General features: G+C 35.3%; 1 protein-coding gene across 8 annotated transcripts in view; it reads right to left on the bottom strand.

Moving 5' to 3' along the window:
* Positions 1–1,341: 1,341 nt before the first annotated feature.
* The window catches only part of ZDHHC20 (zinc finger DHHC-type palmitoyltransferase 20), a 73,798-nt gene continuing 49,611 nt past the window's right edge, over positions 1,342–25,528 (bottom strand). For 2 of the 8 annotated variants that reach the window (XM_041766253.1, XM_041766251.1), the window contains 6 exons: positions 18,282–18,414; positions 13,804–13,930; positions 9,377–9,466; positions 7,846–7,961; positions 6,466–6,543; positions 1,342–5,027 (listed from right to left, as the gene is read on the bottom strand). In XM_041766253.1, the coding sequence (XP_041622187.1) occupies positions 6,506–6,543; positions 7,846–7,961; positions 9,377–9,466; positions 13,804–13,930; positions 18,282–18,414 (504 nt within the window). In that variant the 3' untranslated portion in view covers positions 1,342–5,027; positions 6,466–6,505. Of the gene's footprint in view, positions 5,028–6,465; positions 6,544–7,845; positions 7,962–8,305; positions 8,351–9,376; positions 9,467–13,803; positions 13,931–18,281; positions 18,415–25,528 lie in introns of those variants that run through there. The other 6 variants (XR_005989405.1, XR_005989406.1, XM_041766256.1 and 3 more) reach the window with 6 other exon arrangements.

Raw genomic sequence — 25,528 nt, forward strand, 5'->3', positions numbered from 1 at the left:
CTTGATACTGCCAAACTGCTCTCCAATGATGCTGCACTGTAAATTTATATTCTCAATGAAATGTGTGAATGATTTTTTAACGAATATTTTTCAAATTTGAGATAATTTTATAGGCTGTCATGCTCACTTTTCTTTGAGAACTTGGGACATCACAGATTAATGAACATGAAATTCCTTACAATTCTTTTTTGAACTTCAATGTTCATTTTATGGATAGTTAGTACAAAAAAAAATCCTCAAAAATTTATAACCTAGTGAGTTGACCTGAAAGTACATATGACCAATATATGGCTAAATTAAATTAGTAATAGAACAATGTATGGTACTTTGGGCAACACAGAGAAGTAACTTGGTTTGGAGGTCATGGGGAAGTGTGAAGAAAGCATGCTACTGGATTGAAAATCCTACATGAAAAGAATTAACTTACTGGAGAATGGACTGAGAGGTGATATTCTTGCTTGAAGAATAGGTGGTAAATTAAGGAGTGGAAACAGCACTTAAATCCTCTTTATCAGATGGAAGGCACTGATATAGAGAGGTTAAAGAAAATGAAGTTAACTTCATAGGATGGTTAAAATATCCATAAAAACCTGTTACTCAGGAAAAACTAAATGTTAATTCTCATGTCTCTAGATTCTGGGGTGCATGAGCATAAAATAGGTAAAAGAGGCCAACATCACTCAACTTTTCCAGAATGGTTCTAAAAAGTTGGCTTATTAAGAAGTGAGAAAAGTAAAGCCAATGTGATGTAGTAGTCTGTCCTCCTTCCTACCCCAAACACAGTACTTTAAATTACCCTCTATTCTCCAAAAAACAAACATAAAGGTTGCTTTATCTCTACTGGCCCCTACTGGTTCCTGTGAAGGTTCTGAAATTTTGCTAGTCTAAAGACTGGGAATCATAGCTCTCAGAGCCTTCCTGTTTCATTGAGCAGCCTCAAATATATCAAAACTTTGTTGATTCGGAAGGCAATGAGAACACAAATGTTGAAAAGAATTCTGCACAAAATAAAACTCATTCAGCATTTTAAGAGCCATAGTTCAACAACTCTTACAGTGTTTCAAAGGTTCATACAACCTTAAAGTGACTTTTGAATTGAAAATCAACTTATGTTCAGTAAAAGCAAATTTAAAACCTTTGAATAAAGCAATCTATACCTCTGGCCTATGTAAATTAAAATACCGCTGCACTCAAATAGTACCTGTCTTAGATGTCATTATCCCAAATTATTTGCTAATTCTCTAAACACTATTTTACCAAATTTTCAGGATGACCAAAATAATAGTTATTCTCTCATTTGGTAAATACCACTTTATAACAACACCACCACCACCACCAAAATGTTCTTTCAGGACTTTATTTTGTTTATTAATAAAGTAAATCATTATTATGACTTTTGAAAAAAAAGCTTTAAAATGTTCAGCCTTCATGTTAATGTAGGTTAGGCCAACCAAAAGACAAAGCAAAGACTTAACATGAAGTCATGGTCCAGGATTACACTTATGAGAAACAAATACAAGACTTACAGTACTTGATAAGTAAAGACAACCAAAGTAAACTGTATTTCAAATTTGTGTCTATAAAAACATATTAAAGATTACTTGAAAATAGTGTCCATCTTTTCTTTGAAATGGGTATAGCCTCATCTGCAATCATGTACAAATATAATAAACTTGACTAATAGCTTTCTTAATCTTTTAATACAAATACAATTCCTTGCTTCTTTATGCAACCCAACAAAATATAAAATGATGTCATTAGAAAAATATGGACCTTTCTGAATCTATATTGCATTTTTAATTTAGATTGGAAAATACAGTTCAGATCATATGAAACACACATGGATTTCAGGCTTACATATTATATCTTACAAATTATTAGATATGATCTTTATTTTGGCTGAAATGCAAAAATATGATTAATTTCTTAGTAACAGATTATTTTAAAAATACTTTCCATTGATAGCAGAGCTAGTCCTAGAACAAAATGTAAGCAAAACATATTTGTAAGTCACTGTCTATTCAGTGCCCCAAATATACAGATCCTAACACTAAGCCCTTAATATACATTTGCTTTAAAGATTATTGAATGGACATCTCATGTGTCTGATAATCTTTAATTTGAACAATCCTGTAAACATAGTCAGAATCTTTCTAAAAGAAATAAATTCAAGTAAACATTGCATATTTGATTTAACCTAACCTTACACAGTTAAATTCACTTATGACACATTGGATCAAAACCATTCAATATGTAAAAAGGTTTTAAAAAATCATCCACACATAAAGATGGAACTAAACTCTGTAAACGTGTTCGTGTTTAATAACTATTGTACTGCAGCTGCTCTTTGGTTTGGCATAGTTACACTGGTCAGATGCCTCAGGTACTGAATATTCAAGTAAATCTGTACCCAGGTAAAACCATGACTTTGTGGAATTTGTCTTTAATGGCAATGGCAAGACCTGAAATTCAACTTTATTTTCCTTACATATCATACCACAACTATTCAAAGTATTTGATGGACCAAAGATGTACTAGTACATTTTGAAGGCCTTCATTTGACCTTTTCCCTTGCAAAGAGCTGACAGAACTAGTCAATACCAGTTGAAATACCAAAGAGGCAGCCTTGTCCTGACTCCCATGCTGCGTGTAGGCCCTTGCTGAACGACCATTAATATGTATGAAAAAAACAGCCAAATATTTAGCGTTTGGGAAAATGTTGGCCATAAACTAAAGCAAAGGTAACTAAAGCAAGAAGCTTTAAGTGAAAATTTCTGGAAAGGTGTTTGCTATGCTATTAAAGATGATGTGAAATACAATCTAAAAGAGAAAGATATACCACCACAAAAGTGCCTGGATAGGTTAAAGGGGAAATTCTTGTTTCCTCAACTGTTAATCAGGTGCATGCAAATCCTTTGATCTACATGTAGAAATACTCACAAAAAGTACCAGAATAATTCTGAAAGTAGTTAAGTAGGTTTAAACATTCACAATTTCCTTATAATACACAAAATGCCAAAATGAAGTGATGTTTTGTTATCGCTTAGCTCTCATACTTAGAAGTTTTCTAGAGTCAAGATTATTAGGACAACAAAGTTGAAATAAAGGTACAAGAATCATTATAATAGTATTCCAAACTGTATTTTCAAAGCTAACTCATTCCTTTGGTTCAAGGGAAAAAAAACATTACATCCTTTTAAAATCTAATATTAGTATAGCCAACATAATTAGACAAATCCACTAAGGTATCTGGAATAGTTGATTATAAAATTTATGCTACATTAGGAAATGACAGAGCTATCCCTAGCATATGTTTGGCACACAGAATATTTGTTTGATGAATGAAATGTAAGGTTACTTTTGCAAAATCAGGAATCAAAGAATGTGAGAGGTCATCCAGTCCAACTCATGCATAACACCCCTTTCTCCCCAATTCCATTTACAGACAGGGAAACTGTATCAGTTGATATTTACAGATGTGGGTTAAGATTTCTCTCCACCCAATACAGGAAGCAATCAATTATTTTGATCTCTGTGTGTATATTTGACTAAACAAAGTAAGTAAGGAATAACATTTCTACCTTGTTTCTTCTTTACAGGATACAGTATTTTCCCTCAGAATTAATGCTACAATTTCTGTTGCTTAGATTGCATTTCAAGAGGAAAAGGGAGATGCAGGTCCACCAGGCAGACAGGGGCTGCTATTTAGGAAGTCGGATTTAAAATTCTGCAAGTAAGAGTGGAATTCACTGCTCACAGACTGGATACTTCAGTTAGAATTTCTTTCCAGAAAGCAGAAATTACACTAGGCAGTTTTACTCTTGTTCAAATTGCCTTTTAAGTCACTGTTTAAGCTGTTATAGGAATGCTGTAAAACATTTCAAAGTAATTTCCAGTAATCACCTAAACTGACATTTGAAAAACAAAGGATGTGGCATTCTAAATACCTTAGGACTAGAAATAATTTTTTTAAGACTTTATCTATTCATGAGAGACAGAGAGAGAGAGAGAGGCAGAGACAGAGGCAGAGGGAGAAGCAGGCTCCATGCAGGGAGCCTGATGTAAGACTCAATCCTGGTACTCCAGATCACGCCCTGAGCTGAAAGCAGACGCCCAACCGCTGAGCCACCCAGGCATCCCTAGAAATAATTTTTAACAGCTTACAATACCTGCCTATATTCCTCTTTACTTTTCTTCTAGCCACTGCCACTATTCTTACTGTGTCCAATATTTCTATTTTGTCTCCTTGCCCATAAAAATACCCATGAAAGTTCAATAAAAAAGTAATTTAAAAGTAGAGGGAACCAAAAATATTTCCTATACTGCCAAGCTTCCTTTAAGCCTTGGGCACAACACTACATCACATGGTTGTATTAATGCTTAGAACTAAGCCATCAATGAATTATACAAATGTTCTCCATGCTTTAAATAATTATATTTAGATATCTGAATCCTTCTGAGTGTTATTTTATAGTTAACAATAAAAAACTTTATTATAAATGTTGAAAAGTATAAAACAGTAATTATAAGTTAGCAAACACCCAATTAAAAAAAAGTTATTTCCTTTTCCTTATACAGTACAAGCAAAAGTAGATGGATATTATTATTCACCTTCAGCCACCATACCGCCCTACATGTACTTCACATAAGACAACTTTTCAGCTTGTTTCTGGAGTGAAAATTTATATGGATACTAAGAAACAACTCTAATGTCAAAAAAATACATATGCCATGTTAACATGTGACTTGATAGCTCATACTGTAGCATCTCATAACAGCAAAAGTGTTATTTCCAAAGTAAAATGAAGTCACTTTTGTAGCAGTAAGTTGATGTAGCACAAATGGGTATATTTAGGATTAAGGCATCTTCCTGCTCTGGAGTAGTGCTCCTGTGGATCTGGCGATCTGCACAAAGGCTTCCTTCTTTAAAAAATATATCTTCTGTTATATTTCAATTATTTCATTCCACTGATCATTTTCTTCCAAATAAAACTGAAAATATCAGTCCATAATATGTTTTTATACACCTACAAAACCAGAAACAATTGAGTTATTGGTTAAAACCTGATTTTATATTTCGAAGAACAAGATTTATTAAATGGTTTTGTGGGCAAAGGTATAAAGCTGCTAAAATAAGATAGGAAATAAATATTTTAATAGTACTAATATTGTAATAACAAAGATTTTTATGAACAGTAAATAAGTGACACTGCTGACTTTCTTCTTCTGAAGCAATCAAGAGAGCGTTTGAAAAGATGTAGATTCTTACAGTTCTCCTTTAACTGTTAACTTGGATGTAATCTAAGGAGACATCTTGCCTACTCCTTCCTAAGACTGCGACAGGATATGGGGAATTACCCACAGCAACATTATTTATAGGTTGTTGAGGACTTTCAACAAGCATAGCATTATACATTATTCCACCCACGTTAAGAATCCTAGAGTGGGGCTATCCCACAACCACAGTTTTGGTTGACATGATCATATGATACAATCACCAATCATCTTCGGAGTCCAGCCTCACACAACCCCGACTGAGAGCCTCTGTTCTGATCCTGTCTAGGACTTAGGCTCTGGCTTCCAACACAGGCTTTGGGTTTTTTACACGGAACTGAATGCTAATGAAAAATGCTGAGCAAGGAAGCAGACGTTCCCCTAATTGAGATGCTAGAGAACTCTGAAAAAAATGAATTCTTGACACAGAGAAACTGAGATAATAAAGGGATGTTGTCTTGAATTGCTAAGTTTGTGGTAATTTGTTATGTAACAAAAGATAAGCAATATACATTATTAGGAAGACTTCAAAACAATCTCCTAATTGTCTTCAAAACAATCTGCCTAATATGTTGCTGAGTCACGGAGCTAGCTCTTTAGCAGTTTTTGTTCTAAAGCATCAGGAGAGACAGAGTTCACTTCATCTCCACAGTTCAACTTAGTTACATTACTCTCACTGCTGGTACTACGTTTATGTTTAATCTGTCTGGAATGTCCTTGATTGCTATTTAAATTAATTTCCTCTGGGTATTATCTCAGAGCTAGCCATATAGCAGCTGATCAGAGTGGTTGGCTACGGTAAACTGCTCTTTTGTTCTGTCTTTTCCAACTAAGTCACATCAGTGAACTTCTTCAGTCTTTTTTGCAGCCTAATTAGTCATTCTTTCTTAAACAGCTAGCAAGACACTGTTTACTGAAAAGATTAGTTGTTCACATATCAATCCACACCAGTTTTTAGTTTCTTAATTAATCTAACCATACATATTTACAAAGATTGCACTAGGAGTGGTAAGAAAAATGGGATTTAAGCAGCTGTTACCATCCAATAGCTTCTGAACTACCTATCTCTTCTGACCTAATTTTGCTGATATAATTAAAAGAGTTAAAAAAAATTGACTTGCAAATTGTTGGAGAGTACAAACATGCAAATAACTGCATTTGTTCAAGGAAATTACCTTTATACTGTCTTACCTTGTTCTTATTCAAATGATTAGTTATGAACAAGTGGTACTCAATTTTCTATTGCCACTGTAACATGGTTATTTGTCCCTGTAAGCACATAATTATATATGACAGGACAAAAAAAAGAAGTATTATGTTTCCGGCTAAATGGTAAAATTGATGATTACAGTAAAAGCAACTCTTATGTAAGCATTAAATAGACTTACGGTGTCAACCATTTATCCTCTTTGAGAACCCAGAAGTCAATCAGCACTAAGAGCTAAAAAATCTGGTTTTACGCTTATATTTGTAAAAATGTCCATTGGCTTTTAAAGATGTTCAGCAATAATTACAAAGCCCATGAAAGGAATTTTTCCCTCGACCTATATGGGGTCTAATGGTCCTAATGAAGATTCTAATGATACTAATTCAAGAGAATAACTTAAGTGCTGCTAAAAGCCAAAAAGAAAAAACAATCAGAAATTCTGACAGTTTTCAAGTTTTAGGGTATTTCCTCCAAACCATTTTCCCACAGTGCAAGATGATGACAATGTTATTATTAGTGCTGATGAAAAACGCCACACATATATTTTAGATTGTAATGCCTATTAAGTGGCCAAGCTTTGTTAAAAACCCAATCTGGGGCAGCCTGGGTGGCTCAGCGGTTTAGTGCCTGCCTGCAGCCCTGGGCATGATCCTGGAGACTCGGGATTGAGTCCCACATTGGGCTCCCTGCCTGGAGCCTGCTTCTCCCTCTGCCTGTGTCTCTGCCTCTCTCTCTCTCTTTGTGTCTCTCATGAATAAATAAAATAAAATATTTTTAAAAAATAAATAAAAAATAAAAATAAAATAAAAACCCAATCTGGTTTGAAAAACCACTTCTGTCTTACCAACTGTTCTATGATGCATCTATAATTCAGGAAATGATTGAGTTATCAAGAAAAGGTTATAATATATTCAGTTTATTCTTTTTATACTAAGGCAGCAATGACTACAATGCATTTCTTATTTTTTAAAATTTTTAATTCTTATTTATTTTTGACTACAAAGCGTTTCAAAAATTATTTTCAAATAAGCAAAGTTAAGACCCTAAGAAAATAACCTTGTTTAAATGTTATTCCGAATAGTGAAGGCCAAAAGAATGTTCTACATTGGAGGTAAAGAAATATGCGCCTGGGTAACAAAAGAAAATCCCACCTGTAAACAGAACAAAACACAGCAGTAGCCACTACACTTACTCTATAAAAGCTACCAATAATCACCGATGCCCCATTTATAAGATATTTTATTAAAAAGTCTCACATAGCTTAGTATAAAATACCATGTTGTTTTAATTTTTCCACATTTGTTAAATCTGTTTGATCTTCATTTTAACCAGGAAAAGCACTGTTTTTAAATGACAAGTATTACCTGATCTGACAGTGCTTTCTTCAGATCCATTCTCTATCCACTGAGATTCACTGTCCAATAATCGGTTTTTTGATTCACTAAGCGGTTTGATGGGAAAGGGTTGATTTGAGCCAATACTGAAAAGAGGAAGAGGTAATTTAGTAAATAGTTTAATGCTCAATTAAGGACACTTTATTAATAAGCAGCAAATTAGTATTCCTTCTCCTAAATATGTGAGGGCAACTCATGAGATCTCAGCACTCTAAAAAAACCCTATCTTCAAAAGAAAAATATACCCCGGCCCCCAACTGAATGGCTCTTAGACCCAAAATCTATATTCCAACAGTGCCAATGAAAACAATTAGACAAAAGGAAAAAGCTTCAGAGGCTGGTGTGAAACTTTTAAAATGTGTTAATCAAAAGCCATAAGGTAGTAGCACAAGGTGAGGATCTATGTCTGTGGCCAGGACAAAAAAATTACCTGTCATTTCCCAAGTTTTCTGCTTTCTACCTCTGCAGTTTAGATCTAAGGGGAAAAAATGATTTAGTGATTTAGCGTAGACTTACTTTTCTTGCTAAGAGATCCAGGGAGGGAGGGAATGGAGGAACAGAAGGAAAAGGGAACTAGTAGTTCTTATGTACTTACTATGGGCCAGACACTGTGCTAGGTGCTTTATACATATGATGTCAACCTTCACAATAACCCTTGGAGGTACATATGGTTATCCTCATTTTATAGAGGTGGAAGCTCAGTCTCACCCAGTTTTAGGGACTTGTTTGGACTCACAATAAATGTTAGAGTTCTAAGGTCCTAAGACTGGAGGTTTGAAGGTCTATATTGTATTAATAGGCTGGCTTGGAATTTATAATCCCTCCTTCTCCACAATTTATTTCTGTCTTATAAAAATTTCAACTATTTTACTTTGACAGAAATATCTCTTCTTTAATATTTCATTTAAAATGAACTGTTTTTCTTTGAATTTATGAATCAGTTTGCTTGCCACACAAATGCTAAAAAAAATCTTTTTTTTTTTAAAGAAAAATCTTCTAAGAGGGATTTTTACATTTGTATTTCTGAAATCCTCATTAATATTATCTCTACACTGAAGTTTAAATCTGTTTATCAAAATATAATAGTGGATACTATGACTAAGTTCTTTGAAAAAAACGTAGCTGATATAAACCAAGGATCAAATCTTGAAAGAACGTTTTGTTTTCTAGAAAGATGTAGCAGAGTTAGGGTAGCCATGTTTCCTGGTTTGCCCAGACATTTCCAGGTATATGTGATTGTCCTGGTTCAACTATTAATAGTAAGCATTCTCTTTCTTACTCTTCAGTGTTCTGGGTGGATGATAGAAAGTATGGTTATCCTAAACATATTAAGTACATACACATTAGGTCTCAGTTAAAAAAAAATTACATAGAATTTCTCTTTCCCTATCTATGTTGACTTACAAATTATTACTTGTATTTATCAGATACATATGTATGACATGCACACACACAGTTTGCTTTATAATGAATAATGAAAACCTTAATGACAGAAGCACACCTTCTGGCATATTCATTCTGATTTGTAACAGAAGCTTGTTCTGGATCCATCCCCACAAGGCGAGTTGGAAAACTGCAACCATCACCCAAGCTGCATAATGAAAAATATCAGTAATAATTTAAATTGTATTAACTTAAATTAAGGTGGTCAAATTTAACAACCATTCTTCAAAAGCATAGTATAAAGAAATTATTATAACTTGTCATTTCAGAAAATAATTCTTAAAACTTTCTAATTTAGAGAGTTAGTAGCCTCATTGAAGAGATAAGCCTTCTTCTCATAATTTATGTATATTTTAAGACAATATCCAATCAATATCTAATCAACAATATCAATTAAGACTATAAAGATTATAATGCGTGAGGTGCCTGGTGGCTCAGTCAGTTAAGCATCTGCCTTTGGTTTTGGTCATGATCCCAGGGTCCTTGGACGCATTCCCACATCTGGCTCTCTGTTCAGTGGGGAGCCTGCTTCTCCTTCCTTCTGCCATTCCCTCTGCTTGAGCTCTCTCTTGCTTACTCTCTCCTTTCTCTCTCTCAAATGAATAAATAAAAATCTTAAAAAAATATATGCCTATAATAGATTATGATTATGATAGAGATTATGATACCTCAAACATAGGTATTCAAATATCTGGGAAGCTGGCTATTTAAATATTTGGGTAATTAAGATTATAATGCTTATTAAGATTATGATGCCTATTAAGATTATGATACCTCAAACATAGGTAATCAAATATCTGGGTAACTGACCTGCTCATCAGAATAATTTAAGACATCATAGAGGCTCAGACTGAAATTCAAGATGTTAAGTTCCAAATATTTATTCATTTGACAAATATTTATTAAATGCCCATGACGCCCTGGGTAATATTATCAGGACTAGGGATATAACAGTGAACAAAACAGAAGAAAATCTTTGCCCTCAAGAAGTTTACAATCTAGGGATGCCTGGGTGGCTCAGTGGTTGTGTCTGCCTTTGGCTCAGAGTGTGATACTGGGGTTCCAGGATCTGGTCCCACATTGGGCTCTCTGCATGGAGCCTGCTTCTCCCTCTGCCTGTGTCTTTTTTTTTTTTTTTCTCTTCTGCCTGTGTCTCTGCCTCTCTCTCTCTGTGTCTCTCATGAATAAATAAAATCTTAAAAAAAAGTTTACAATCTAACAAAAAGTACAGACATATCTTAATTTCACATTTTAAAAGTACCAAAATTATGTAAAAAGGGACTTTCATTTCCAGCCAAGATGGATTAATTGGTAAATGTGACATTTTGTCATGAACAACCAGAAAACCGAACAGCATATACAAAGACTGTTTTCCAAACAGGCAACACAGAACTGTGGTCTCTGAAAAAAGAGAAACCAACCAAGTGACTCCCAGCTTTCTGCTAGGACCTGAGCACCACTAGGGGAAAAAAAGTAGAATGAAGTAATCTCATTGAATTGAGGTGACAGAGATGGGTGTTTCAAGAGGCTGAGGTGGCTTGAGTCTACTGGACAGAGCTGAGGAAGAGGGAGATATGCAAAGAAAGGGCTACAGCAAAGTGCACTGCATTTTACTGGAATGTTTTGATGAATGCTAAGCTTCACATATGATTCTAGGAAAACAACAAATGGGAAGTACAAGTTGAATAATTCACAGAGGTCCTATCACACTAGAAGGTATTTAAATCTGACCAGCCAGACTAGAGAAATCTTACTGAACATCTGGATTCTGTAGACACTCCAAGTGGCTCGCACCTTTGCTGCAGTGCTAAACTTCCCTAGAATAAACACCAAACGTGGCCTAACAAAGTTTAAGACAGCCTCAAAAGGACCAAGCTAAAACACAAGTAACTGCCAAAGAAGACAGCAAACTTTAATATACAGAATTCAAAATGTCTATCCATCTAATAAAAAATTACTAACATGAAAAAAAATAAAAAAAACAAACAAAAAACCCAAAAATTACTAACATGAAAAGTAGCAGGAAAATGTGATCCACAACTAAGAAAAAAATGGTTAACAGAAAAGAACTAGAAATGACTATGAAAACTTGAAGCAAATATTTAATTTTTAAAAAAGATTTTATTTATTTATTCATGAGAGACACACAGAGAGAGAGAGAGACAGAGACAGAGACAGAGGTAGAGAGAGAAGTAGGCTCCCTGTGGGAAGCCCAATGTGGGACTAGATCCCAGAACCCTGGGATCACACCCTGAGCTGAAGGTAGATGCTCAACTACGGAGCCACTCAGGCATCCTGAAGCAAATATTTTAAAATAGTGATTATAAATATGTCTGTGAATTAACAGGAAAAAGACGTATATATAAGAAGAGAAATATAAGATTTATATATATAAAAAAGGACCACCAAACTGAACTTTTAGAGCTAAACAATAAAAAACAATGTAATATCTGAGGGACACCTGAGTGGCTCAGTGGTTGAGCATCTGCCTTTGGCTCAGGTCAATATATATATATATATATATATATATATATATATATATATATATAATCTGAAATAAAAAAATCACTGGATGAGCTTAACAGCAGAGCAGACATCATAGAGGAAAAGATCAGTGAACTTACAGACATAGCAATAGAGACTATCCGAACTTTAGCGGATAGAGAAAAAAGGTGGGGCCTGGGGGAGTAAAGAATGGCAACGACCTATGGGTCACAATCAAGCAATTTAACATATGTATATTTAAGAGTGCCCCAAAAAAGTCAGTGGAGGGAGAGCATGGTTAGACATGATAAAAATTATTTAAATATCTAAAATAAAAATTATAAATTCACAGATCCAAAAAGCCTAATGAACCCCAGAGAGGATAAACACAAAGAAACCACACCAAAGAACATCATCAAACTGCTTAAAATCGAGATAAAGATAAACAAAAATAATAAAGGTAGCCAAAGGGCAAAAAAAGACACAGTAATTTATAAAGAGTGGAATAAAGACAAAAGAGAGGCTGATTTCTTATCAAAAACAATGCAAGCCAGCAGTTAATGGAACAACAGCTTAAGAGAAAGAGGAAACAAAAAACAAAACCACTAAACATTGAAATCTCTGTGTAGAGAAAATAATCTTAAAAAATACTAGTCTGTGCTCTATCTAGTCAGAGTGGAAACCCTCATATTATAGGAGATGATAAAGTACACAGGAGAGATTGATGCACTTAAAGATACAGCAACAGGATCTATCAAATGAAACACAGAAAAAAGACTGAACAAAAAATGGCCAGTGTATCAGGGAGCTGTGTTCGAATACACACGTAACTGGAGTCCCTGCAGTAAATGGGGGGAGGGTGGAGATGACAGAATTTAAGTATTTAAAGAAATAATGGTTAAAATACTTTCCAAACTTGGTGAAAGTTATAAAATCCATTCCAAGAAGCTCAGCTAATTCCAAGTAAAAGAAACATGAAGAAAACTATATACCAAAGCACATCATAATCAAACTGCATGAAACTAGCGCTAAAAAGCATGTCTTAAAAGCATCCAGTGAAAACAAAGACACATTACATACACTTAAAAAAGAATGACTGTGAACTTCTTGTCAGAAAAAATGTAACCCAGAAGACAGTGAAGTAATATCTAGAATTATATGTCAAGTAAAAATGTCTTTCAAAAGTGAAAGCAAAAAGTTATTTTCAGACAAAAATATAGGAAATACAGCTCAACATTTATAAATATATCATTTGAATTTCAAATATTTTTATTTTTTTATTTTTATTTTTTTAATTTTTATTTATTTATGATAGTCACACAGAGAGAGAGAGAGAGGCAGAGACACAGGCAGAGGGAGAAGCAGGCTCCATGCATTGGGAGCCTGACGTGGGATTCGATCCCGGGTCTCCAGGATCGCGCCCCGGGCCAAAGGCAGGCGCCAAACCGCTGCGCCACCCAGGGATCCCTCAAATATTTTTAAATTATTTTTTATTTTTTCGTTTCTGTAATGACTTTGGTATATAGGTGGCCTAAGAAGGCTGGGAATCTGGGAGAAAAGTAAACTATGAATCATCTCAAGCATATACTTTCATTTAAATTTGAAGTTAAAAATTGCATTACATGTTGTCTTCTTTTAAGACACAACAGAATACATAACCTGTGACAGAATCTTTGAAGATACAGCTAATAAACATAAATTCTTATGATTCTCTACTTCAAACAACATATTTTCATCTTCAAGGAAAAAGAGTGATTGTTATTTTTATGAATCATCTTTTCTTCCTCCTTTCCATTCAAATATATACCCAACCTCTCTTTGGGGAGTTAAATAAAAAACACAAACAATAAAATATTTTATATAATTAAGATGTTCTGAGTTTTCATTCTCAAACTCCTAAGAATATCACTATATACTGTGTTCTCTAAGTCCTAAGACATTGAACCAGAGACAGACTATCACAGATTCTATAACTTCTGAGACCTGCATTTTATAAATTACCTTGAAAATATTGGAAGTAGCCAGTATTTCTTTTCATCACCAAAGACTTGTCTCCAATTTTTACTGCATCCAAGAGAAAAACCATTTCCATCAGGTCCATATGAAAATGTGGGTGAGCGGAATGATTCTGTTATATGTACATATATATATAAAAAAAAAGTTAATCTAATTAAATATTATACAAGGATGGAAAGTAGCAATTTTCTTGCTTTAATCTTTGATATCAAAATTATATAAATATAATTTAAAATAAGTAAGATATTGTAATAATTAAAAGATAAGTTTCTGAGACTTATTTGGGAAAAAATACCACCTATTTCATCAGCTTTATAAAATGAAAATTTGAAAAAAATTCTTATATTACTAAAAATCTACGTGTGTTCACTGTATCTCACCATTTTTTTTTTTAAAGATTTACTTATTTATTCATGAAAGATACAGAGTGAGAGACAGAGGCAGAAACATAGGCAGAGGGAGAAGCAGGCTTAATGCAGGAAGCCTGATGTGGGACTCGATCCCAGATCCTGAGATCCCAGGATCACGACCTGAACCAAAGACAGGTGCCCAACCGCTGAGCCACCCAGGAGTCCCATGTATCTCACCTTTTAAAAAGATATGCTATCTCCTGCAACTTCACTCATTTATTACTTATGAAATTCTTTCTATGTACCGAATGGTATAGTACCAGGTGTTTGAGATCCAAAGGTAAATTAGGTGAAATCCTTAGCAAAGAACCCTCAAACCCACAAAATCTAACAAAACTGCACTTTGATAGAGTTTTATGTGTCATGGGGATGGTGGTATGTGAGCATGATCTTGAACAACAAATGACAGATAAAGAAGCAGATGGTGATGAGAAACCATTATTTCAAGTTTGGCTGTTAAGTGAGAGTGGGGGCTAGAGAAAAGTACACATTTCACAAGAAAAAGGTTTTTTTTTAATTCAAAAATACAATGCATTTTAGCATGTTTTATAAGCTAAGAATAAGAAGCCAGGGAGAGAGAAATTGGGAAAGGTTGATGATACAGAAAAGTAAAAATTTATGGAAGAAAATTCTAGAAGAATGGGACAACCTCTAGAAGAGTTCTAAAGATTAACCGTAGATTCCAGAAAAAAATTTGTCCTTAGAAGTTACAGGCAGAGTGACAATGATGAGTTTGTTTTTTGTTTTTCTTTTTTAATTTTTATTTATTTATGATAGTCACAGAGAGAGAGAGAGAGGCAGACACACAGGCAGAGGGAGAAGCAGGCTCCATGCACCGGGAGCCCGACGTGGGATTCGATCCCGGGTCTCCAGGATCGCGCCCTGGGCCAAAGGCAGGCGCTAAACCGCTGCGCCACCCAGGGATCCCCACAATGATGAGTTTGAAAGGAGAAATGTCTGTATGAGGTTATAAAGGGGAGAAAATAAGAACTTCTAATTTTTTCAGAAACAGGTGGCATGACTGCCAAATAGAATAGAGGACCCAAGTGAGGTGGTGGCATGACTGCCAAATACAGTAGAGGACCCAAGTGAGGTCTGAGACTTTAAATGTGTAGGTGCACCAATCACTGTGGGAGTAAGACTGCCTTCCACAGCTTTCTACAGCCCCAGCATACTTGTGGGTAAAGTGGAGAGCTAGACTAATCCAGGTCATTGTTCAGCAACTGAATTACGGGAGAAAGCCAGGGCAGGTATAGTGTGAGAGCGCTGTCAAGAGTTGGTAAAGTCTTCTGTTACAGGATCTAGAATCAAAAAGGTGAGAAATGAGACCAAAAGGGAAAGGAATGCTTGGGAGAATGCCAGCAGTGTAAAAGAGGAAATATAGCTGGAGTACAACAAAGGAGAGCTGCAAGGATGAAGAGTGGACAGACAATGGAAAGTTCAAATTGGAAATTTTAGGGGCTCTTCAGTTTTAAGAGATTAAAAGGTTCAATGTTTAGTTTATGGGAACAATTAGCCATGAGAATCAAAGGGACCAGGCTTACCTATTTGGAATGATCGCATCCCAGAGACTTTAAATTGGGGAAATGGTCTCAAGATACGTAGGTGACAGTTACAGAGAAGGGTAGAGGTGATACCTCAAAGAATAGAACAGAACTCTGGAAGGAGCAGTGGAAAACTAGCCAAGGGCCAGGGGTGTGGAAGGTGAGCTGTAAAGGAAGTGGTGTGCCAGGGTAGTTTTTTCAAAGTATGGGATAAAACACCTTAATAGGTGTTTTTCATACCTATTGTGTGTGTGTGAAAAGCATTTCTTTTTTAATGGACTAGAACAGAAAATATTAGAGTACATCGCACATAGTAGAGATTAATGGTGTCTTGTAAAATTTTTGCTTATTTATATAATTTTATAAACATGTGTGCATGCACTAGGTCACAGTATAAACAATGCCTTTCTTAATGTAGTCACTGGCAAAAATAACTGAAGGATACTGTTTATTTATTTATTTATTTTTATTTTTATTTTTTATTTTTTTTAAGAATACTGTTTAAACAGAACAATGGGTTTCCCACAAAGCCCTCCTCTCTCATAACTATAGGGCTGGGGAGGAAATGAAGCAGGCTTGGAACTATGGCAAATTAAAGCATTCAGGCTTCCTTCCATCTAAAGCAGTAAGCTACTACTCAGTTCCATCTGAAGGATGCCAGATAGGAAAATAGGCCCACTGTTACCAGATTTATCAAGGTTTGAAAAGAAATCTAGGGCCTGGGTGGCTCAGTGGTTGAGCATTTGCCTTCAGCTCAGGGCCTGATCCCCACCAGGGATCGAGTCCCGTGTCGGGCTCCCTGTGAGGAGTCTGCTTCTCCCTCTGCCTAGTCTCTGCCTCTCTCATAAATAAATAAAATCTTAAAAAAAAAAAAAGAAATCTACTTTTCTATGTGACATTTCTTCCTTTTTATTATCAGCACTGATTAAAGGTAAGGAGATGGCAGGGTAGTCTGTGAAGAGGATTAACTAATTACTAGATACAAGAAAGTTTACACAGAAGAGGGATGAAGGCTTGACAGAATGAACTGGAGGAGAGATCCACATGGAGAGTGAGCTGGGGAAGAAAGGACTAGAAATCCTTACCCTGGAGCCCATCACACCTTTACATGACTCAGTAAGACACAACATTAAATCAATCCAAATGTAAACATATCTAAAACTCTCCCTCAAATGTCATCTTTCTGTATTATAAACCACCTGCCTCTAATTCCCCTGGCAGACATACTGGCTTTAGATATCAAGGAGTCTTTGACTTTCTTATGAAACAATGTGACAAATCCCTATTTTGTATCTTGGTACATTAGCCAATGCCTAAATATTTCAGTTCCAGCACAGTGGCTGCTTACAGGGTAATAGCTTAGTTTGAGCAATACCACACCACCCTTATTTAGGAAATGTTTGTCCAATTATTTTAATAGCTTACTGAATTCTTCCCCTATATTTCACTTTGAAAATATGAGCAAAAAAAGGAAATAAATGCTGATATTAGTGATATGTTATGTAAGTTTTACTGTCAATTGACATAAAGATGAAGATGATTAACCATGTCAAAAACACTACTCTTTAGCCTCAATCATGGAACATGCCAGTGTGAAAATCAACTGTGGAGAAAAAAGTAAAGAACACATGTTTTAGCTAAAAGATAAGCTGTAGGGGCACCTGGATGACTCAGTTGGCTGAGCATTGGACACTTGATTTCAGGTGAGGTTATGATCTTAGGGTCATGAGACTGAGCCAGGTGGGCTCCACACTTAGTGCAGAGTCAGACTGAGGTTCTCTCTCCCTCTCTCTCTGCGCCTCCCCCTGCTTGTGTATGTGTGTGTGTCCTCTCCCTCTTTCATAAATAGACAAAATCTTTAAAAACACACACACACAAAGATAAGCTGTAAGTAAGGATTTAAATTTTTTTCTTTTGCATTTTGGGAATGAACCTTCACATAACATGTAAATTGACTGTCTACTTTTATAGGTTTATTTTTAAAAGACATTGTGTAAATGTAGGAAATAGCTTTTATTTATTAAAATTCTTATAGAGGCTCCTGGGTGGCTTAGTCTGTTCAGCGACTGACTCTTGGTTTCAAGCTCAGGTCGTGATCTTGGGGTCCTGAGATTGAGCCAGCCCTGTGTCGGGCTCCATGCTCAGCAGGGAGTCTGCTTCTCTCCTTCTCCTTCTCCCTTTAGCCCTCCCCCCCATCCCCGCCCCACTATAGGCTCATGCTCACTCTCTGTCTCTAAAATAAATAAATAAATCTTAAAAAAAATAAAATATATACCATTAGTTCTTTTATATACAATGCACTACTGAAAATATGTATAAATGCCAATCTCAGGTCCTCAATCTTTAAAATAATGAAACTACATTTATTATGTACCTACTGTTCTTATTCAGTTACAGGTAACCTTAATACAGAATTATTTTATACTACTTCATCATGTATGTCCTCATGATTTCATAGCCAGTTATGGTCATTTTCCTAAATAATTATGATTTCTCTTATCCTACGTACCTATTGTTGTTCTGTTTTTCCCGACTAGCCAGCAGTGGTAGCTGAAAAGTGACAGGACGCTGATGAAGAACATTGTGGACACAAAGAAAAGGAAAAGTACGTGGAACTTCGCACGAGTATCAGAGAGTTCATTCTGAGGAAGGAAAAAAGAAGAGGTCAGAACAGTCAGCCTCCGAAATATATTACCATGTGATTCTTCCTAAAGAATGTTGAATCTACCAAAAATCTTGCCAGATACGAAGAATATAAAATAAATTCAGATGATAAATCCAAAAGCAACATCTCTAAAGACAGAAAATTGACATTATCAAAGGAGCTTGCTCATATAAGAGGTTGAAAGTCATTTAAAAAGTTATTCCTAAACATTAAAAAAATTTTAGTACTTATTTTTAATGAAATAAAAAGATGCCCTTTTTGATTCAACATCTTTCTTTTGTACTTTATGCATATATTCATAAGCTTCCCCTGATATCCAGGATATACATGAGTTTTCCTAGTTATCTATGCTAAAATATTTGCTTATTTTAATTATACATGCTACTAACCAGACACTAATTGTGATAAATGTATTTATGCACTTCTTTAATTTCTATTTTTGGAACATCCCAGCAAATATCCCCATGCCTCAGCTGTTCAATTTCTACTTTTATCCTCACTCAATTCTTACACAGGTTTTTTGGTAATAAGTAATTTTGGTAAATACATTTCCACAGGGTACTAGTGAACTAAAATAACTGCTGTTACCCATTCTTATGGCTATATTCATTTTAACAGAAGCAAAATCTTAACCTAGAAGAAATTAGTATGTATTAATAGGAGAAAGAGGAAGGCTTTAAGTGTCAGCTCTTAAAATAAAGCCATGTGGGCAAATCACAGACTCCACTAGAACACCAGGTGGTCCTGCTTGATTTAAACATAGTTTGCCAAATAAAATGGTTTTTAGCATTAGATTATTCTGACATTTATTTTGTACTCTTGTCTCCCAGAGTAACCACAGTATCTTTTAAACATAACAAGCGATTCTTCAACTTCCCATCTTGTGAAGCAAATGAGTATTATACATATTTACTATAAATGTCACAAGAGTGGCATGGCAATAATGTTATTTTACCTTTGGACAACTCTCTGTAGATTTCCTGCGGCAAAGCTTGTACAAATAGAGATAATGTATTAAGAAACCAAATTTTATACAAAATTATCCTGAATGCTAGTTTTATAAATCTTTTGTTTTGAAGGAACACTAAGATGTTGTTCTCTAAGGTCATTGACATTTTCTCCAAAAACACAAAAGAGAAAACAAACAAGAATATTTAGCTCCTCAAGTACATTCAAGGTACACTTTACATATATACTTTCCCACTGTTTTAAAACAGATTTATATCTAGAAAAGAATTTTTTTAGTAGTTTTTATTTAAAAACTTCTGATTAGTATTTTCTAAAAACTATATCTGAGAATTTCTTACCACCTTCACTCACTGCTATGGCAAAAGCCTTATAAGAGGTGCCGTCACTTGACGGTGGTCTCATCTCAGCTCCACAATCAGAGCGATCCATTACAATGAGACCATGTCATTCCTCTGCTCCAGTTTCACTCAGCATGAAAGACACAGTCTTCCAACACTCTCCAAGGCCCACTGCCTGGACTTCTCATTAGTCCCATTCTTGCTCATTTTACTCTAGCCACACTAGCCTCCTTGTTCCACAAACATGGTAGGGACACTCCTACTTTTGGGCCTTTGCTCTAAAGTCCAGATGTTTCCTCAAAAACATTCTTCTCTCGAATATCCACTAACTCCTTCAAGTCTTCGCTCAAATCTTATCTTCTGAAATCTACCCTGATCATATTGTTTTTTAAAAGCTGAGATATAACTGACATTTAACATTAGCTTCAGGGTAAAACATGAATCACTATACATACACACTGCAAAACGATCATCATAATACATCTGGTTAACATCCATACCACAGTCACAAAATTTTTTTCTAGTGATGACATCTTTTAATATATACTATATCTTAGTGATCTTGAAATATACTTAACGATAGTCACCATGTTGTGCATTACATACCCAGGACTTTTTAATGTCATTTTAAGCACCTTCACCCACTTTTCCTATCTCCCACCCAATGCCCCAACATTCACCGAACCTGTTATCAGTTAAAAAAATTTTTTTTGATTCTATGTGTAAGTGACAAAAATAGTATTTATCTTTCTCTGACTTATTGTACTTAGTGTAATGTCCTCCAGGCCCACCCATGTGGCTAAAAATGGCAGGATTTCCTGTTTTTATGGCCAAGTAATATTCCATTACACACACACACATACACACACACACACACACACACACACAACTTTCTTCACCCATTCATCTGCTGATGGACGCTTAGGTTGTTTCCATGACTTGGCCATTATAAATAAGCTGCAAAGCACATGAGGTTACTAACTTTTCAAGTTAGTGTTTCCATTTCCTTTGGATAAGTATCCAGTAGAATTGTTGGATCATATGGTAATTCTAATTTTGTGAGGACTCTTCATACTATTTCCCTAGTGGCTAAACCAATATACATTCACACCAACAGTACATGGGTTCCCTTTTCTCCACATCCTTGCCAACATTAGTTACTTTGCATCATTTGATAACAGCTATTCTAACAGGTAAGAGTTGAAATCTCATTGTGATTTTTTTTAAAGATTTTATTTATTTATTCACAAGAGATAAAGAGAGAGAGAGAGAGAGAGAGTGAGAGAGAGTGAGAGAGAGAGAGAGAGAGAGAGGCAGAGACACAAGCAGAGGGAAACGCAGGCTCCATGCAGGGAGCCCAACGTGGGACTTGATCCCAGGTCTCCAGGATCACACCCTGAGCTGAAAGAGGTGCTAAATCACTGAGCCACCTGGGCTGCCCTCATTGTGATTTTGGTTTGCATTTCCCTGATTAGTGACATTGAGTACTTTTTCATGTACCTGCTGGCCATCCATGTCTTTGTAAAAATGACTATTCAGATCCTCTGTCCATTTTTTTAATTGTTTTTTTTTTTTTTTGGCTATGGAGTTGTAGGCAACCTTTATCTAACTTGTCTATTAAGCCCTTATCAGATATATGATTAGCAAATATCTTATTCCATTAAGCTGCCTTTTTGTTTTATTAATGGTTTCTTTTGCTGTATAGAATCTTCAAAGTCTGATGTAGTTCTACTTGTTTATTTTAGCTTTTGGTTGCTTTTGCTTGCTTTTGCTTTTGGTGTCAAATCTAAAAAATAATCACCAAGACCAATGTGACAGAGCTTACTGCCTATGTTTTCCATCTAGGAGATTTATGGTTTCAGGTCTTATGTTCAAGTCTTCAATCCACTTGGAAATTATTTTTGTATGATGTAAGACAGGGATCCAGTTTCATTCTTTTCCATGTAGCTGTCCATTTTTCCCAACATTTATTATGGAGATTGTCCTTTACCCACTGCATACTCTTGGTTCTTTTGCTGTAAATTAACTGATCAAAGATTCATATCTTTGTAATATGGTTTGAAATCAGGAAGTGTGATACCTCCAGCTTTCTTCAAGACTGCCTTGGCTATTTGGGGTCTTTTGTGATTCCACAGAAATTTTAGAATTGTTTGTTCTATTTCTGTGAAAAATGTCATTGGAATTTAATTAGGGATTACACTAGATCTATAGATGGCTTTTGGCAGTACAGACATTTTATAATAATATTAATTCATTAAAAAAATATTAATTCATCCAGCCTGTGAGCACAGATTAATTTTCTATTTATTTGTGACTTCAACTGCTTTCATCAATCTCTTATAGTTCTCAATGTACAGGTCTCTTTTCATCTCCTTGGTTATTCCTAGGGAATAAATACTTATGTTTTTTGACCTTTTTGATCCAAGTGTAAATGAGATTGTTTTAATTTCTTTTTTCTTTTTTAAAGACTTATTTATTTATCCATGAGAGACACAGACTGAGAGAGAAGCAGGTTCCTCACAGGGAGCCCAATGTGGGACTCAATCCCAAATCCCAGGATCACGACCTGAGCCAAAGACAGGTGCCCAACTGCTGAGCCACCCAGGCGTCCCAATTTCTCTTTTGATAGCCTGTTACTAGTGTATAGAAATGCAACTAATTTTGAACCCTTCAACTTTTCTGAATTAGCTTCTCAGTTCTAACAGTTTTCTGGTGGAGTCTTTAGGGTATTCTAAATATAATATCATGTATTACGCAAATAGGTTTGCTTCTTTCCTATTTGAATTCCTTTTTTTTTTTCTTGCCTAATTCCTGTATCTAGGACTTCTGATACTTATTGTGTTGAATAAATAACAAGAATAGGAATCCTGGTCTTGTTCTTAATCCTTGGAGGAAAGCTTTAAGCTTTTCATCACTGAGTATTATGTTAGCTGCGGGCTGGTCATATATGGCCTTTATTGTGTTGAGGTATGTTCCCTCTATACCTGGTTAAGAATTTTTACCAAAAATGGATGCTGAATTTTATCAAATGCTTTTCTCCATCTATTGATAATCACATGATTTTTTTCCCCTTCATTTGTTAATGTGGTATGTCATGCTGATTAATTTAAAAATGCTGAACCATACCTGCATCCCTGGAATAAATTCCATGTGATCATGGTGTATAATCCCTTTAATGTATTGTTGAACTCCCTCGTATTTTAAGATTTTTACATCTTTGTTCAACAAGGATATTGGCCTATAATTTTCTTTTCTTATAGTGTCCTTGTCCATTATTGGTATCAGGGTAATACTGGCCTCCTAAAATGAATTTAGGAGTGTTCCCTCTTCTATGTTTTTGGAAGATTTTGAGGACTGGCATTAGTTCTTTAAATGTTTGGCAGAATTCACTACCAAACCATCTGGTCCTGGACTTTTGTTTATTGGGAATCTATTGATTACTGATTTAATCTCCTTACTGAGAATTAATCTCTTCAGATTTTCTATTTCATCATGATTCAGTCTTGGCAATTGTATTTTCTATGGAAGTATTCATTTCTGCTAAGTTGTCCAATTTGCTAGTATAAAATTGTTCATAGTAGTTTCTTATGATACTTTGTATTTCTGTGATATTAGAAATAATGTTTCCTCTTTCACTTCTGATTTTGAGTCCTCTTTCTTTCTTGGTAAGTCTAGGTAAAGGTTAGACTAATTTGTTTATCTTTTCAAAAAACAGCTCTTTCACTGACTTTTTCTATTGTCTTTTTAGTCCCTGTTTAATTTTTTTCCAGTCTGATTTGTTATTTCCGTCCTTGTACTAACTGTGGCTTGTATATTCTTTTTCTAGTTCCTTAAGATGTAAAGTTAGGTTATTTCAGAGCATTCTTATTGGTGAGTTTTCCAGTTTTCTTTTTTGTAATTGATGTCTAGTTTTATAGCATTGTGTTTTCTGTTTCTTTTGGATGGAGTGTTCTGTATATCTGGTTAAGTCCAACTGGTCTAATGTATCATCTTAATGCCAAAGCTTATTGATTTTCTGTCTGGGTGAGCTATCCATTGATAAAAGTGGGTTACTAAAGTCCCTACTATTATTGTATTGCTCCCTATCTCTCTCTATAGATCTGTTAATATTTGCTCAATATATTTAAGTGCTCTCATGTGTCCACTAACTTCCTTCAAAACTTTGCTCAATTCTGATCTTACTGAGGTCTAGCCTGATCACTCTCTTTAACACTTCTAATTGCCTCTGTCATACTCTCCCTCCATACACTAGTCATATCCCTTATCCTGCTCTACTTTTACTTTTTTCATAGTGTTTACTTTCTAATGTATAATAGAGTTTACTTATTTATTATTCTTATATGCCTTCCTTTTCTCAAAAGTAAGTTCTATAAAAACAAGACTCTGTTTTGTTCACTGATATATCCAAAGTGCCTAGAACACTGCCTGGCACATAGTAGATACTAAATATTTGTTAATGAAGAAATAGATAAAGTTTACTAGTCTTTCCTTACTCATGATAAATCTGAAAAAAAAATAAAAATATATTTTTTCTTTTTTTTTTAAGAGAAAGACACACAGCATGACATGAGTGATGGAGGGACAGAGAGAGAGAGGGTGAGAGAATCCCAAGCAGGTTCCCTGGGACTTGATCTCATGACCCCGAGATCATGACCTGAGCCAAAATCAAGAGTCAAATGCCTAATGAACTAAGCCACCCCCCCAAAAATATTTCTTAATTAATAAATTACTATATGCAAACACTGATTAAGTTTCTGACAAAGAAATATGAAATTCTTTAATTTAGGCTTTATCTGGCACTGAATCCTCTTCATGTAAAATGAAGTAGGGTTAAGCGCGTTATAAACTGAATAAAGGTGCTTAGAAGCAGGGGAACAGTAGGATCCAAAATTCATTGGGCTGAGACCACATAGAACTGGGGTACTCTTTTCTAATATGCACAGAGGCACTGTAATTACTACCATTCCCTGGTTTTAAATACCCAAAGTTTAAAAATCCAACAATGTTTTTAGCAAATGAAAGTCCTTCTAAAATGTATTAGATATTTTTTGGAAAAATAATTGTGCTTGATGACTTGAGGTTTTATTTTATATTTTAACAGATTTTTTTTTTTTTAAATTTATGATAGTCACACACAGAGAGAGAGAGAGGCAGAGGCACAGGCAGAGGGAGAGGCAGGCTCCATGCCTCGGGAGCCCGATGTGGGATTCGATCCCGGGTCTCCAGGATCGCGCCCTGGGCCAAAGGCAGGCGCCAAACCGCTGCGCCACCCAGGGTTCCCAATTTGAGGTTTTAATTACGTAATTCCCAAGTATGACTATGAATAGTAACTCACAATGAAAAGTAGTTGGATGCTGAATTAGAGATATCGATGTTCAAATTCTGGCTATTTTCCTAACTCCTCTAACCTCAGTTTTCAACTTTGAAAACTGGAGTAATAGCTCCTGCCACATTATATTCTTACTTTTTTTATTCTTGTCTATTTTTATTTTTGAGAGAGACAGAGAGTGAGAGAGTGAGTGAATGTTGGCAGGGTGGTGGTAGCAGGCGGTAGGCAGAGGGAGCCCAGCACAGAGGCCAACACAGGGCTTGATCTCACAACCTTGAGATCATGACCTGAGCCAAAATCAAGAGCTGGACACTTAACTAACTGAGTCACCCTTATTTTCTGTATGCTTGATGCTCTGGCATCTGAGGCCTTGCTAACTGAAGAGAGACCACCTCTCCCACAGCTAGCTATTCAGTTCTTAAGTGACAGCAAGGAATAAACCTCTCGTATACATA

This window comes from Vulpes lagopus, chromosome 8, assembly GCF_018345385.1.
Source record: "Vulpes lagopus strain Blue_001 chromosome 8, ASM1834538v1, whole genome shotgun sequence".
NCBI lineage: Eukaryota > Metazoa > Chordata > Mammalia > Carnivora > Canidae > Vulpes > Vulpes lagopus.